The sequence below is a fragment of the Podarcis cretensis genome (assembly GCF_951804945.1).
Source record: "Podarcis cretensis genome assembly, chromosome: 2".
In the NCBI taxonomy this organism is placed as follows: Eukaryota; Metazoa; Chordata; class Lepidosauria; order Squamata; family Lacertidae; genus Podarcis; species Podarcis cretensis.
Window position 1 is genome coordinate 80893146 of NC_137171.1, and position 14436 is coordinate 80907581.

Consider the following 14436-nt stretch of genomic DNA (forward strand, 5'->3'; position numbering starts at 1 on the left):
CATGCAGCAAAATATCCTGGGCTAACACAATACCACTAACTTAACAGCCTCAACTACAGGGCAAGACAAGGGAAGACTGAAGTAGGGGACATACAGCTTAGTGTCCAGGTAGCTCTCGTTTTGAATACCTAAATGGCCAGGTACACGATGATGGGAAAGGCTTGTGCAGGAGACCCTGGGAAGCCACTGCTTGTCAGAATACAGCTAGAAAAACCAATAGTCTGACTCTGCATAAGACAACGTAAGCTGAAACTTATGAGGAGCCATTGAAGGAGCTGTGTATATTTAGTCTGGAAAAGAGGAGACTGAGAGGAGATATGTAATGGGCTGCCACATGGAAGATGGAGCAGGCTTGATTTCTCCCACTTGAACAGATGGATTTAAGTTACAAGAAAGGAGATTCTGACTAAACAACGGGAAGAACTTTCTGACAGTAAAAGCTGTTTGACAGTAGAACAGATTCCCACAAGAGGTGGTGGACTCTCCTTCAGTGGAGGTTTTTAAGCAGAGGTTGGATGGCCATCTGTCATAGATGCTTCAGTTGAGATTTGGGAATTACATGGGGTTGGACTAGGTGGCCCTTGGGGTGTCTTCCAACACTACAATTCTATGAATGTCGTACAGTGGCTGGAAAATGGACTCTGCCAGCCCAATCTCAGAAATGGAGGAGTGATGGGTTTCTTGGGGTGGCCAGGAAGGTATCAATGAAAGTTGTATTTATTTTTTATTATAAAATGAAGTATTTTTTTTTTCTTTTTACGTTACAAAAAGTCTTTTTTTCTTGAACAGAAAGAGTATAAACAGCTATTATTTATATTTACCAACAAAAGGCTTGCATCAACAAATGTTTCATTGCGTATTTATGTAAATAATTTTGGAAGGTATTGAATAATTAGACAACAATGTTCCATGTTATTTCAGGCCATGTTCCTAATTCTCCTGCAGAGCTAATAAAGCCACATGGCTCTAGATAGTCAGGTTATTGGACTAATCAGATCAACTACATTTATCCATGCAACATGCACCTCCATTGCCATGACAGTTAAGAAACATTAATCTCGGGAGCATGGTTAAATAGAAACGTGTCACCTCACTTTGAACCACACCCTCCCCACATTGTTGATTTAACACATGTAATGGAAATAAAGCATACAAATACGTATATATATTACCTATTTACCTCATGAACAAACACATCATTTATGGTCAAGGCACCTATTGTGCTATTCTTAAGAAACAGCATACTATCAAATGGTTTATAATAGAACATTATTCCACTGCTTGTGTCTAGCTACCATTCAGCAAACATTTCACTAACATGCTGCTCTCTTCCTTGGAACTAATTAATGGGACATATTAATGGACAGAATTTGTATCGGGTGGCTGTTCTCCCTCTTGGCAATCTACAGTCTTCAGATTATTTTCATCATTCTTGAAGTTATCCAAACAAGATAAAGATTACAGCACTGGTATTGCTCTTATTACTTCATCACAACATAATGAACTCACTACTCCTTGTTTGTTTTGTTTTTAACAATTGGTCTTAAACTTTATTGCCTAGCCAGATAATTTATTGGTTTTGAATAGGCTGCTGGGCTAAATTAATGATTCACTCCTATGGTTAAAGAGGTTATATGTTAAATCCTAGATTACCCCTGCTTCTGTGGCAAATGATGCTGAGGTTCCTATATATTAAGGCAAGAGTCTCTGAACAGGGGCACAAGTGGCCAACTGTTCTAATCCTACTTCTTTACTGACAGCACTTCCTTCTTTATCCCTCATCCATTTAGTGAACAATTTTGAGAGTATTTTTTGAAACAGCAGTGAGTCAGAAATCAAGATTCAAGACTCAAATGCTTAATGGAAACTCTGCTTCAGTCTTTATAAATTGACAGATTATTTTACCAAGGCTGTAACCTCGCTCTAATTATTTCCATCAGAGCAGGTCCACATGTGTCCCAGTTCTCTGATCCAACAGAATCTGCAAGGAGCAGCCGAATTGTGCCTTTATAGACAAAGTTCCACTGATTTGCTGCTAAGCACAGAAAGGGGGAACTTTCAACAACCGATTGACCTGATCAGTAGAATTGTGGTTATTTGAAAGGGCTACATACATTGCTCTGCTGTTAGACAGGGCGGGTTGCAGATGCAATATCTAGTTAGGCTGCAATCTAAAACTATGATCTGCTGGGTTAGAATGCATGTGGATGGAGTGGAGATCTCCCTCCACCTAGACCAGGATTACTGCACTGCTCACTGCTCCATATTCCAGCCGCTGCTCTGCTGTCTGGCAGGCTTCTCACTGGCAGTAGCCCATGGAAAGCTCCAGGAATGGGGCTAAACTGGTATGGGCTTTCCTGGATCCCCAGCCAGCCCCACTTCCCTCACCCAACAGCACCAGGCCCAATGAGACTATGCCAACTCCAGATTGGTGTTGTCCAGAGCGGGCTTTTGCCTACCCTGCCTTCCATTCGAGTCAACATGAGCAGTGCAGCTGTGGATGCTATGGTGGTTATGCCACTGCATCATCTCCCACCCCTGCCTGGCTGGGGTTTGAATTTCTCTGCCACAAACACAACTCTTGTCAGGCTTCAGGGAATCAAATCCCTCCCCCGGTGGCAGCCAAGAAGCAGATAAACAAGAAGAGTTCTTACCAAATATTTTATTCAATATTCACAGAGAGACGAAGAAAAGCAGTTTCTTTTAGACAATGGCGTCCCACCCCTGAATCTCTTCTATTCTATGTCATCCCTGCGTCAGCTGATCTGAGTTTTCTGCCTCTGAGCTTTCTGTTCTACTACTCTCAATGCCCGCCTGGTCCGGGGGGGGGGCGGTTCAGGAATATTTCTAAAGACACTGAGTCTGTCAGCTGTCTCTCCCCTGGTGCATCCTCTTCCTGCTGTTCCTCTCCCATTATTTCCCAGCTTCTCCCCTCTCCAGTCTCTGAACTATGACCTTCTGCAAACCACTGTTGTAAATCTATACTGTCCTCCTGTTCTCAGGAAGGTTCGGGGGGGGGCCGATCCCCACCATTCCTCTTCAGTCCAGCTGCTGACAACTCTATATTACAAGGGATGCACAACACAGAAGTCTGCTTCCACAAGCATGGAGCACCTGGCAGGATTGGCACACAAGGAGAGTGCTAGTTAGCAGGCGAAAGGCATCCGAGTCAGAATTTACCCTCCAAAAATGGAACTCGCGAAAAATTACTGAATTTATTTTCAGTTACCTGTTGATTATCTCAACGAATTATAAATCCACAATGTATCGATCTGTATCCATCTAGCTAACATTTTGGGTAATGATAGTGGAGATGTTATATAACAGACAAGAATCTTGATGTTCTCAGGGTACGGTATGGCACCTTACTGAAGCCACACAGGACTGAGTTTAGCCAGTACCTGGTTGGGAGACTACCTCAAAACCACACAAACTTTATCTTGGGTTGCATGATGGAAGAAAGGTTGGAAATAAATGTAAGAAAATAAATCAATAAATAAATCACATTACCTCTTTCTTTTTTTACTCATCCACGGTTGGGTCAAGTCTACACACCTCCACTTACTCTCAGTGATTAAACTTGGCATATAGACAGTATAAAAAAATGCTTACACACAATCTTAGAAATCAAAATAGGTCACATGGGATACTATTTAAAACACAAGAAAGTAATTTCTTTTGCTTTTTTATTGAAAAATTATTAAAAGGAAATAAAAGGAAAACAATACAATAACTTTCAATACACCCATCTTAGTTTACACATATAGCTCAATATAAGCCATCCAAATAGGTAGCAAGGGTATGAAGGTCTTCCCACCACAGCGTAATAAATGGTGGGCTCTTCTTTATTACTGCAAGAACTCACAAAATCCATTTTTGTTGTCTTACCATTAATACCATATAATTTAATTAACTCTCCAAATATCTATTTTATACATTTTATTTGTTAGCACTAAGCAGGAGTATCCTTGCTGTTAATATAGCTAGGCAACGAAACAGTGCAGCCTTATCACACAAGTCCTATCATGGGATGCAAGTCTCACCGGCTACAGTCCAGCACAGAGTTAAGCCTGCTTAAGCTGACTGATTTCAATGGGCTTAAAGTGTGCTTAACTGTACTGGCCAGTCCATAGTCACAGCTATTTATTTTCACTTTTAGTTCCAGACTCCTAAAATCAGAAACTGGTTTAATTCTTTGCATCTGTTTTCACTGCAGAAAACGTGGGCCAGATTCTTGTGCCTGAACTGAAGCAAACAGTGGTAAGCAGTTCTCACCTTACCGATAAATTAAAAATGAACAAATCCTCAGAGTTCTTAAAGTAACACATCCCTAAGATCAGCTTCCATACCTGAGGATTGGAAAGTGGCCAATATAGAACCATTTTTTAAAAAAGGGATCCAGGGAAGATCCAGGAAATGACAGGCTGTTCCGAGCAAAATAGCAGAAAGCATTATCAAACAGATAACAACCCAAGCATATAGAAAAACAAGTAACACAGGGAACTGCCTTTTACTGTGTTGGGCAATTGGTCCACTGTTTTATTTCTATTGTAGATTAGGGCCACTTATTTCTTTAGAGTATGGATGTGTTAAGACATTGGTTCAAAAACACCTGTGATTTTATATTTATGGTGCACCGTTATTTCTTTTGTTGTTTATATAATAAATGGATTCTTCTCTTTAGCATCCAAAGAAACCTTTGGTGTGGTATGAATGAACTGTTCAAACAGATCTTTTGAACGGCACTCAGTTGTAACTCCTGCAAAAGGTTACACGGAACCAGACAGAGGGCCTTCTCGGTAGCGGAGCCTGCCCTGTGGAACGCCCTCCCATCAGATGTCAAGGAAATAAGCAGCTATCCTATTTTTTAAAGACATCTGAAGGCAGCCCTGTTTAGGGAAGTTTTTAATATTTAATGCTGTATTGCTTTTAACACTCGATTGGGAGCCGCCCATAGTGGCTGGGGAAACTCAGCCAGATTGGCAGAGTATAAATAATAAATTATTCTTAAATTATTATAAAAGTCCCCGTCTCTCAAAGCATGTTTTAGGGTCATGTGTGAAGAACACACAAACTCTACACATGGAACAGCATGTTGTAGATAAAGTGGCATTTCAATTGAAATCATTAATCCCACTGATTGGGACCAAACAGAAGATCCTTGGGTCCATATTGCACTTGCCCCCGTCATGCCAGCATTCTGAGCACTTCCCTTCTTAAAATTATTAGAATCGGTGATAAAGGGAATTGAATCCCTTTTAAAAAACTACAATCTTGACATGGAAAAATCAAAGGAAAATGTTGGCCCCTGGAACGTCTCCATTACGGTAACTCCCTTTCTAGACCATCCTGCCTTTAAACAAGAAGATAAATATTGGCATATAAAGAATGGAAAAACAGAGGCTTATAATCACTCTATAAAGGCAAAGCAATAGGTAAAGAAAGGTTAAAGGAAAATCTAAATGATCTGCACCCCAACGGACTCCAGATTCTCCAATGTTGTACATTTGCAGTTGTTCGTTCTCTTATGACATTTGAAACAAGGTGTATTGAATCCCACTGTGATAATGAAAGGTGTAGTTTCATTGATTTATGGTGCGCTCATGGAATATTACATTGGGAATGAAAAAGGTTTGCACGTAGTATGAGAGACTGAAATAGGCAAATAATGATAATAAGTCAGAAGGCATATGGAGGACCCTACCTTTAAGAACCATTTCATCTCACCTTCAAGAAGCTTCTTTGAAGGTGGCATTGGACTCCGGTTCGCTTAGCAAAAATCAACAAATCCTTATCCCCTCTTTGTGGGAGGGGATGTGGGAATAGGGGAACATATTTTCATGCTTGGTGGGAATGTAAATTTGTCCACACATTTTGGACAAAGGTCTTCAGTATCATTTCTAAAATTGCTACACCTCTCTCACCAAATCTAGCTTTAGCCCTGCTCTCATTAAATCTAGATTCTGATCTTACTATTCAACAGAAAGATCTAATTTTCTTTTTACTGACGGCTGCACATTTGGTATAGCGTATTTTTGGAAATTCCAGGCTGAGCTATTCCTTGAAGTTTGATTCAAAAATATCTGGAACGTAGCTATTTCAGAGCGATTAACTGGGCTTAGAAGGGTAGCAAAAGGTGTTATAATGATGAAACCTGGTCCCTTTTCTTTTCTTATGTAAGGGAAGTTGATAGCAAATCTCTCCCCCTAATTTCACAAACATGTCTGTAGAGAGCCTATACAGTGGTACCTCGGGTTACATACGCTTCAGGTTATATAGGCTTCAGGTTACAGACTCCACTAACCCAGAAATAGTACCTCGGGTTAAGAACTTTGCTTCAGGATGAGAACAGAAATCGTGCTCCAGTGGCACAGCAGCAACAGGAGGCCCCATTAGCTAAAGTGGTGCTTCAGGTTAAGAACGGACCTCCGGAACGAATTAAGTACTTAACCCGAGGTACCACTGTACTGACCATTAATGCTCTAAGGCTATGTAAAATGATGCTATTTATTATTTATTTTTATTTATTGAATTTATATACCTCCCTATACCCGGAGGTCTCAGGACAGTTCAGAGAATAATGCGGTATTTGTTTATTTTGTGTGTGTATACTGTATTGAGTAAAATAAAGGAAGACACAAATGGGAAGAGTGCTATGGGGCTCTTATCCTGCTTGCAGGTTTCCATAGGCATCTGGTCCATCACTGTAGCAACAGGATGCTAGACGAGATGGGCCTTTGGTCTTGTTATGCTTTTGTGAAATATCTCAGGAGAACCACTGCTTGGAAGTGATGAAGTTGCAAGGAATGCAATTTAAAATCCAGCTGCACAGCTTCAGATAGTGGTTTTACTGATATTGCAGCCTGAGCAACCAACTACTTGTCATCTGTTTCACAAATGGTACTGACAGGAAGTGGGAAAGGAACTTATGCATTATGTGATCATATAACAGAGTTGTTTTCTGACTTCCTGCCAGCGCCATTTTCCATTTGGTAGCGGAGCACAAAGACGGCTACTACCACTTTCCTAGAGAAAAGTGTGGTCCGCTGCTCCATTCACCAAGCAAGAAGTTGGGTAGACAAGCAGAGCAGGAAAGGGCAGTTACACTGAAACAATGGCAAATGGGGAAACGCAAAGCCATGACAGCAGGAGGAGGAAGCCACCATAAGGCATCTCACCAGGGCTGCCTCAAACCACTGCTGCAGGCAATGGGAAGCCAGTGCCAGAGTCCATGGGTGCCTTTTCTCACTCCAGCAACTTATTTTTTCCTTCTGGCAGAAGTCTCTCAAGTTGCTCTGGGAGGGCCTTCCAAAGGAAAGAGTTTTAGGGGGATACAGTACTCTGCTGCCAGAGAGATTCGCTGAAAAGATATTAGCTAATACAGCTGCAACTGATGGAAAGAACAGATGGTGATACATCTATAGCAACAGCAGTTTAAATAAGGCAAGTGCCAAAGGTGCACGCTTGCAACGCTGCCTGCCAGCTGTTAAAGTGAGCTTAAGAATCATAGCTGGCTCAATACTGGCCAAAAGGTCACTAGGACACACGTAAATGGAACGTGAACTTCCTGAGTCCTTTTCTTGGCTTGCTAATAGTTGTTGTGCCACATCTGTCAGAGAAATCCATTTCTAGAGCAGAAATATTGGTGTACTGAGGTGAGGGTCAGCAAAAGAACCATTGTGCCTAAGCTCTATATACACAGCTATAGCCCCTCAGTCTCACAATTACAAAACTGGAAGTACATAAACTACAATTCTTGAGGCTTATGTACCCAACTTTTTTTTTAAAAAAAAAGGAGCATTCCAGCCACAGTACAATCCCTGTCCTAAGATGAAAGACAAGGTACAAGACTAAATATCTAGGTTAATTATGTAAGATGGTGGCAGAAAAATGATCACTATGTGTAAGACAAGGACCAGAAGAAAAGTTGAAAATTGTCTTTGATTTGCTGAAAAACCATTCACCATCTGTTTTAGTCACAACTGATTTTCACTTAATCAGTAAGCACCATGTTTAAGTAGAGCCAGGGCTGCTTATATGCACCAAATGCAGACAAAAGGAATAAAGACATGCAATTTAATTGGTGATACGTGGTGTTCTATGATAGTTCAGTGTTTCAAACTGCCATGTATTAACGGCAAGAACTTGAATGCTAAATGACAGAAAATAATTAGCAGTAAGTAATCCACTGTCAGTACTATTATGGCAGGACGCAACGTAACAATTTTCAAATATTTTACAGTATCTTGAACAGGCTTCCAGCCAGTAATTAACACAGAAAACTGTAACAAAAGAGTGTGGAAAACTGAATACATTAACTGCTTCAAAAACAAACAAAAAAAAGCTGACATTTTCCACCTTTTCCAGTTTTACATGGGAATTAGAATAATTATGTTCTACAATTAAATGCATTAAATAGCTTTATCATAAAACTTGTTTTAGAACTGTCCTCTATGCTTACAGTTCTCTTGTATTTGAACATTTCAAATGCCCAGAATTAAAGTTAACCTCTTATTTTACAAGTAGACCATTCACAGTAATTGCAGCTTGCTAGCCTTACCTGTAACCCAGTAAAAAGAATTGGTAATAGTTGATCCTTTCATTACTACCAGTTTTGACCAATCACAAGAACGGCACAGTGTAGAAATACAGAAGGGTTCTGCTGGGTGCTGCAGTTTCTGCTGTTGTTAATTGGATTTGTAAATGGTAATCTGGGAGGAGCCAGTAGCAGCCTACTTTCTCTTCAACCTACATGCGGAACACTAAATGTGCTATGTAGATAATTATCCCAAATAATGCTTTCTTGGGCCTGGCCTATATTATAAATAGGTTTTAAACAAACAGGTCATAGTAAGCCATTGCAATGCGGTATTCTTCCTTGTTATTTTTGAAGTTAATTAATTCAAAACCGCCAATTAAGATACACACCTTAATTCAGTAATTTTAGGTATCCAACAAGCATTTCCTGATGAACACTTATATTAAAAGTTAATAAGGAAAAGGAAAATGAAGTTAACCATTTTGAAATAAGAATGCCTTTCTTATCTAGAAAGCACCCCTTTATTCTTAAGAGGTAAATGAAGTTTTTCACTTTGGAACAGTGATTATAGTTTCACACGCTAATATTTATAAGATAATATTTATATTAAAACAGATTATGTTTTCATACTACCTCTCTAGACTGTTTTGCTTCCTCCTGTGACTTTTTAAACACAGAATTTGGAAGATAATGCTAAGTTAACTAGGCTGAGCATGGTAAAAGCAACCTTGTATATATCCCTAAAAATGTTACTTGCCTGTTGGGGGCTGGCACAGGAGCGATGGAGAGCTCAGACCCTCATCCAGCAATCTGTTGGGCATAAAAAAGGGTCCTTCCTTTTCCACTCACTCACCTCATGGCTACTAGGCAGCTTAAATAACAGGCTGGTATTTTGTTTTATTTTGTTTTGTTTTGTTTTGTTTTTAAAAACTGCAGCTGCCAGCATCTGATAAGGCAAGTTTGTAAGGCATCCCTTTGGTAAATTCATTCATTCATTCTCTTCTATTTCAAAAAACATTTGTATGCCGCCCTTCATTCAATACATTCCTGGGTGGTATGAGAAATAAAGCAGTAAAATATACAATAAAACCAAAACGTCACCAGTAATATAAGGCAGCAGATAAAACACAGAGCAGGTATTAGCCAAATTAGCCTCAGAAAACAGAAATGTCTGCATACATCATTTTATTTGCATGCCGCCTTTCCATAGTTCAACCCATGCTCAAGACGTCTTACAAAGTGGAAAAAATAAATAATTACAACATAATAAAGTAGTCATAAATACTAAATAAATATAAAAATGCACAACCAAATCAAACAATTTCCACATAAATCATAAGATCTAAAATAAAGATACAAATAATTAACAGCAATAGCTGAAAAAACCGACAAAACTCCCTAAACCCCCCAGCCCAAGAGTCTGTTCAATAGCCTCAGGTTTTGTAGCTGGAATCAGTCAGGGCCCTGCTCTCCCAGGCCAGGTGGAAAAAGGCCTGCAAGGCATGGAGCGGGTCTTCCAGGACTCACAGCCAAGATGGTCCAAGTTTTAGACTAAGATGGTCCAAGACGATGCATGTATTAAATATGTTTTTATTTTGTTGTTAATTGTCTTTTTATTAGTGTCTGCTGCCCTGGGCAGTAAAATAAGCTAGTGGTTGGCCTCAAGGCAACTCAGAAAGAGCTTAATGGCACAGTGGGGATTTTAACTTGCGTCTCCCCAGTCCTAGTCTGAACTCCTACTGGCTGAAATTGTGACTCTTCTACACACTACAGAAGTGAACTTTACTGCATAGTTTTATTTGACCTTCCGGCTGCTCCTTCTCTACAGCTGATACAGCACATAGTTGCCACTGTATTCACCCTAGCCTACTCTCTTTGGAATACAGTAACGTATATTCACAGAACTTTAGGAGGAGATATCTATTCGTTTTATGCAAGCAAGAAAACTCCTGCCTGAACAGCAAATAAGCCTGGAAAATAGTGTGTCAGCTAAATGCTTATATTTGACCGGCCAGCAAAGACACTGGGATTATAAACAACTGAAATTATTGGGTCATTGCATATATTACAGTACACTTATACCTAAACAGGATAGTGATCAAGTATCAGTCTCTTTTTTTCTTTCTTTTTCTTTCACTTTTTTCTTTTATTTTTCAGTTCTGTATTTTATACTTTTGTACTTTATAAATAAAATTTTTAAAAAGAAATCTCTTTGAGATAATTATGCAGTTCAAACATATTAAAATGAGAACAGTCAACTGCATACAGAAATAACTTGCAACTTTTAAAAAAACGGATTAAAAAGAGAGAGCTAACAATGCACTTCAGAACTTTGGTTGCATCCAGCCAATTTCTGAAATTTGAAGCATTGCGTCACTTGTTTATATATTCCCTTGCTACCATAAAGGACTTTACAGAAACTGTTGATAAGAGAAAGAAGGGAAAGAAAATTGCTTCAAAAGCAATTGTATGTATCACCTTATATATATTGCTTGTATATATCACCCTGGGATTAATTATCCCACAGGCCTGGGGCCCAATTTTTACTAACTGGGATGAAAGCTTGCTAGAAACAATAAGTTCTTTCTAAGCACCAAGAGTCAAGGGAACAGTGCAGAAGAAAAAAATAATTAGCTCCACATAATCAGCTAGGAAGCTAATCAGTTTTATTGCTGTTATTATGTGAATAACAGTAAAAAAAAAAATCAAAGCAGAAACCAGAACCAGATAACTATTTTTTTAATTAATTAGTAAAAACAATGTATATGTGAAAACACTCACTTTTTATTTATTTTCTAATAGCTCTGTCAAACAAAACTAGGTTAAGTAAGCACAACATTTAGCCTCAAGAGCTCTAATACCAGAAGCACAAACACAAATATCAACAAATGAAAAACATGTTTTTTTCTAGAGCAAAAGATTCAAGAAGAAGTTATTATGTAATAACACCGCATATGCTTACCCAAGATGTGTACTCCTTGTGTCTTAGGTCATAGCTACTTATTTGAGTAAGCACAATACTTCAGTGCTGCTAAATCCCACCAGTGCAGTCACTAACCCTATTGGGAGGCCATGGTAACTCATCGTTAAAATTGTCAAACAGTGGTACAATTCTATCCAGATTGAGCATTTCTAAATCTAATTTATCTCAACATGAGAACAAAATGTATGCTTATCTCCCACTGAAATCATGGGACTTTTAGCATGTCTAATGTTATTGCAATTGGTTCTGAAGTTAAAAAGCTTCTGCTAGACTACAGGAAAAATTACTGGCAGAATAGGGCAGATGCAAGTTGTTTTTAAAAGCACAAGTATAATCAGTGAACATGTAAAGGAAAAGCTTTAACTTAAGCAGAACACACTTCCCATAGCCATTAGTGAGATACAAATAAAATCAGGCTTTTGACACTGCCAGTAAAGCTGTGAGCTGTCAAATATGCAAAAGTAAAAACTGATCATGTTTGAATCAATTCCCTTACCTAAGCCCATTTCCTTCATAAACTGGAAAAAAATAGTTAAATTATCAGAGCTGATGAAAAACCACAAACACAAAGGGTTGTCTATAGCTTTAGATGACTTTTAATTGCTAGCGTGTAAGAAATAACTCCCAAGTATGTCCAAGGGCTTCTCAACAGCTACCTGGAGGACCATCTTGTTCCTTGCAAGCCTGTCTAGGCATTGAGATCTTCTAGAGAGGTCCTTCTCTCTGTCCTGCTGACAAATAACTTAAGTGCAGATGAGAACCACTGAAATTAATGAATACTGACTAAGTTAGGTCGATTAATTTCTTTAGGGCTACTCTAAGCAGGGCTACTTCATTGAATACAACCCATTGTTGTTCATTAGTGGCCACTATTAGCTGCCTCTGTATACCAATATATATCATCTGTACATCAATACACCAGTTTCCAGACCCCCTCTTTCTATAGTCTGTGGAAATACCAAATGAGGGGAAGGGAATAGTTTGCAGACTAGTTTGAAAACATGTACAGACAACACAGATAGGAGCTGTCATTTTAGATGATACTATCACAGGAAGGTGTGTACAATTGCAAACCACTATGTATAAAGGAACACTGTAAGAAAATGAGCCCTGTGATTTGCAAAGGCTACATTGTACACGGCCTCCGAGTAGACTGAAATTAATCAAGTCCATTAATTTCAATAGGTCTATTTTGAGTATGACTTAGCTGGATATCACCCATAACATTTATCTTGGCTTCTCTAGAAATGCATAGGTGTTAAAGTTTAAAGAAACAGTAATTATCAGTTATTTTTTCCAAGGCAGTTATAGGTTTTCTACTCCAACAGAATTCTTAGAACTGCATGTTTTTATGTGAATAAACTAGTCTACTGCAGAAAGGTAAATTTATATTTCTTACTCTGCCCATTACCAGCACAAGAGCCTCACCCATGAGGGTAGGGAACCCTCATGCTCAAAAAGGTTCCCCACCTGCCTTAGAGTGCACTGCATATTCAGTGCTTGGATATTTTTGCATATAATACAAAAAGGTACCCCCTCCTATCATTTCATCACATAAAGGATTACACAGCATTTTTATTTGTCCGTAGAAAACATCCCCTAAATACCTAGGTTATCCACACTAAATGGATTTAATGCAAGTTTAATGCAAGTTACATCCCTTGCATCTTGACAAAGGCAGGTGACAAAGTACCTTCTGATCAGACAGGAGACAGTATTTTAGGAGTGTTAAGTTGTCTGAAATGGTTTTTGCTTTCCACAGCTTCTATCTTTCCACTGTCATCTGGTGGCCAATTCTCTGAAACACCACAAAAAGTCTGAAGCACCCGATTGCCAAAGTGCATGAGTCCAAGCAGCCACCGTGCCTCTTTAGAAGGAGAGGAGAGGAACCCTCATCCTCTTGTCTCCAGATTTCCCGATTGAGTTTGGGTTTGTTTCCCCCCACGCCCCAAGTTTTTTTGAGCATTTCACTGAAGGGACGAGGGCTCGCCTGTTTGGAGTGAGACGCTGCCTAGGAACTAAAGGCAAACCCTACCTATATGGGGAAGCAGCCTGGAAGATGAGTGGGTGGGTCATGGAATCATAAGCATCGTAGAGTTTGAAAGGGAAGCCCCAGGGTCATCTAGTCCAACCCCCTGCAGTGCAGGAATCGCAACCCGAGCATCCAGGACAGGTGGCCGCCCAGCGTGTGAGTGACCCACACAGCAGCATCCCTGATGGCCACCTGAGAAGCGCACAGGGGCAGCGGAGGAAGCCGTCTGTGGGGTGGGAGAAAAGCTTATAGGTGGTGGGGGGGGGAGAGAGGTGCAACTCAGGGCTCCGAAAACCGAGGAAGCGGCACCGGGGGAGCTGCGAGGCTGGCTGGGGAGAGCCTCGCCTCGGGGAGCCGCCCCCTCCGGTTGTGTGGGGGGGGGGTAGACGCCGCGGGAGTATATCCTGCGAAGCGGCGGAAGCGAACCCACCTCGTCACGGTCGGCTTCTGAGGCGGCGGCGGCGGCGGCGGCGGGGCGGAGAAACCCCCCATCCGGCGCTCCCGGACCTCCTCTCCGTGCCGGGCCCGGCCGGCATTGGGGAAGGCCCGAGGGATGGGAGGGCCCGTCCCGCCTTCCAGGCGGCGGCTTGTTGAAAAGGCGAGGCGAAGCCAAGAGGAGCGGCCTCCGAACAAAAAAAAGCGCCGCGGGTGCGCCTGCGCGGCCCGCCAGGCCAGGCCTCGCTTGGGCTTGTTGCCATGGTGACAGGCCGGCGGGAAAAACGAAACCGGGGAGGGAGGGGCGGAGGGAGGCCTTTCCTTCAGCGCCAGATGCTGGCCGCCCGTGCTCTGTTGGCACGGCGGGGGGGGGGGGGGGCTGTTGGGGTTTGGTTGACCGTCTCCCGCTTCGTCCAGCGGTGCTTTGTAGCTTCAAGGCAAAAAGTA

The 14436-nt window shown here is 40.9% G+C and overlaps 1 protein-coding gene across 3 annotated transcripts in view; it reads right to left on the reverse strand.

Annotated features, from left to right (window-relative positions):
* The window catches only part of PTPDC1 (protein tyrosine phosphatase domain containing 1), a 32376-nt gene extending 18166 nt beyond the window's left edge, over nt 1-14210 (reverse strand). The window contains exon 1 of one of the 3 annotated variants that reach the window (XM_079965017.1): nt 13985-14210. Coding sequence is in view for 2 of the 3 variants with exons in the window: in XM_079965015.1 (XP_079821141.1) it covers nt 4350-4452 (103 nt within the window). In the remaining variant the exon portion in view is untranslated. Of the gene's footprint in view, nt 1-4349; nt 4551-8560; nt 8619-13984 lie in introns of those variants that run through there. The other 2 variants (XM_079965016.1, XM_079965015.1) reach the window with 2 other exon arrangements.
* Nucleotides 14211-14436: the final 226 nt, after the last annotated feature.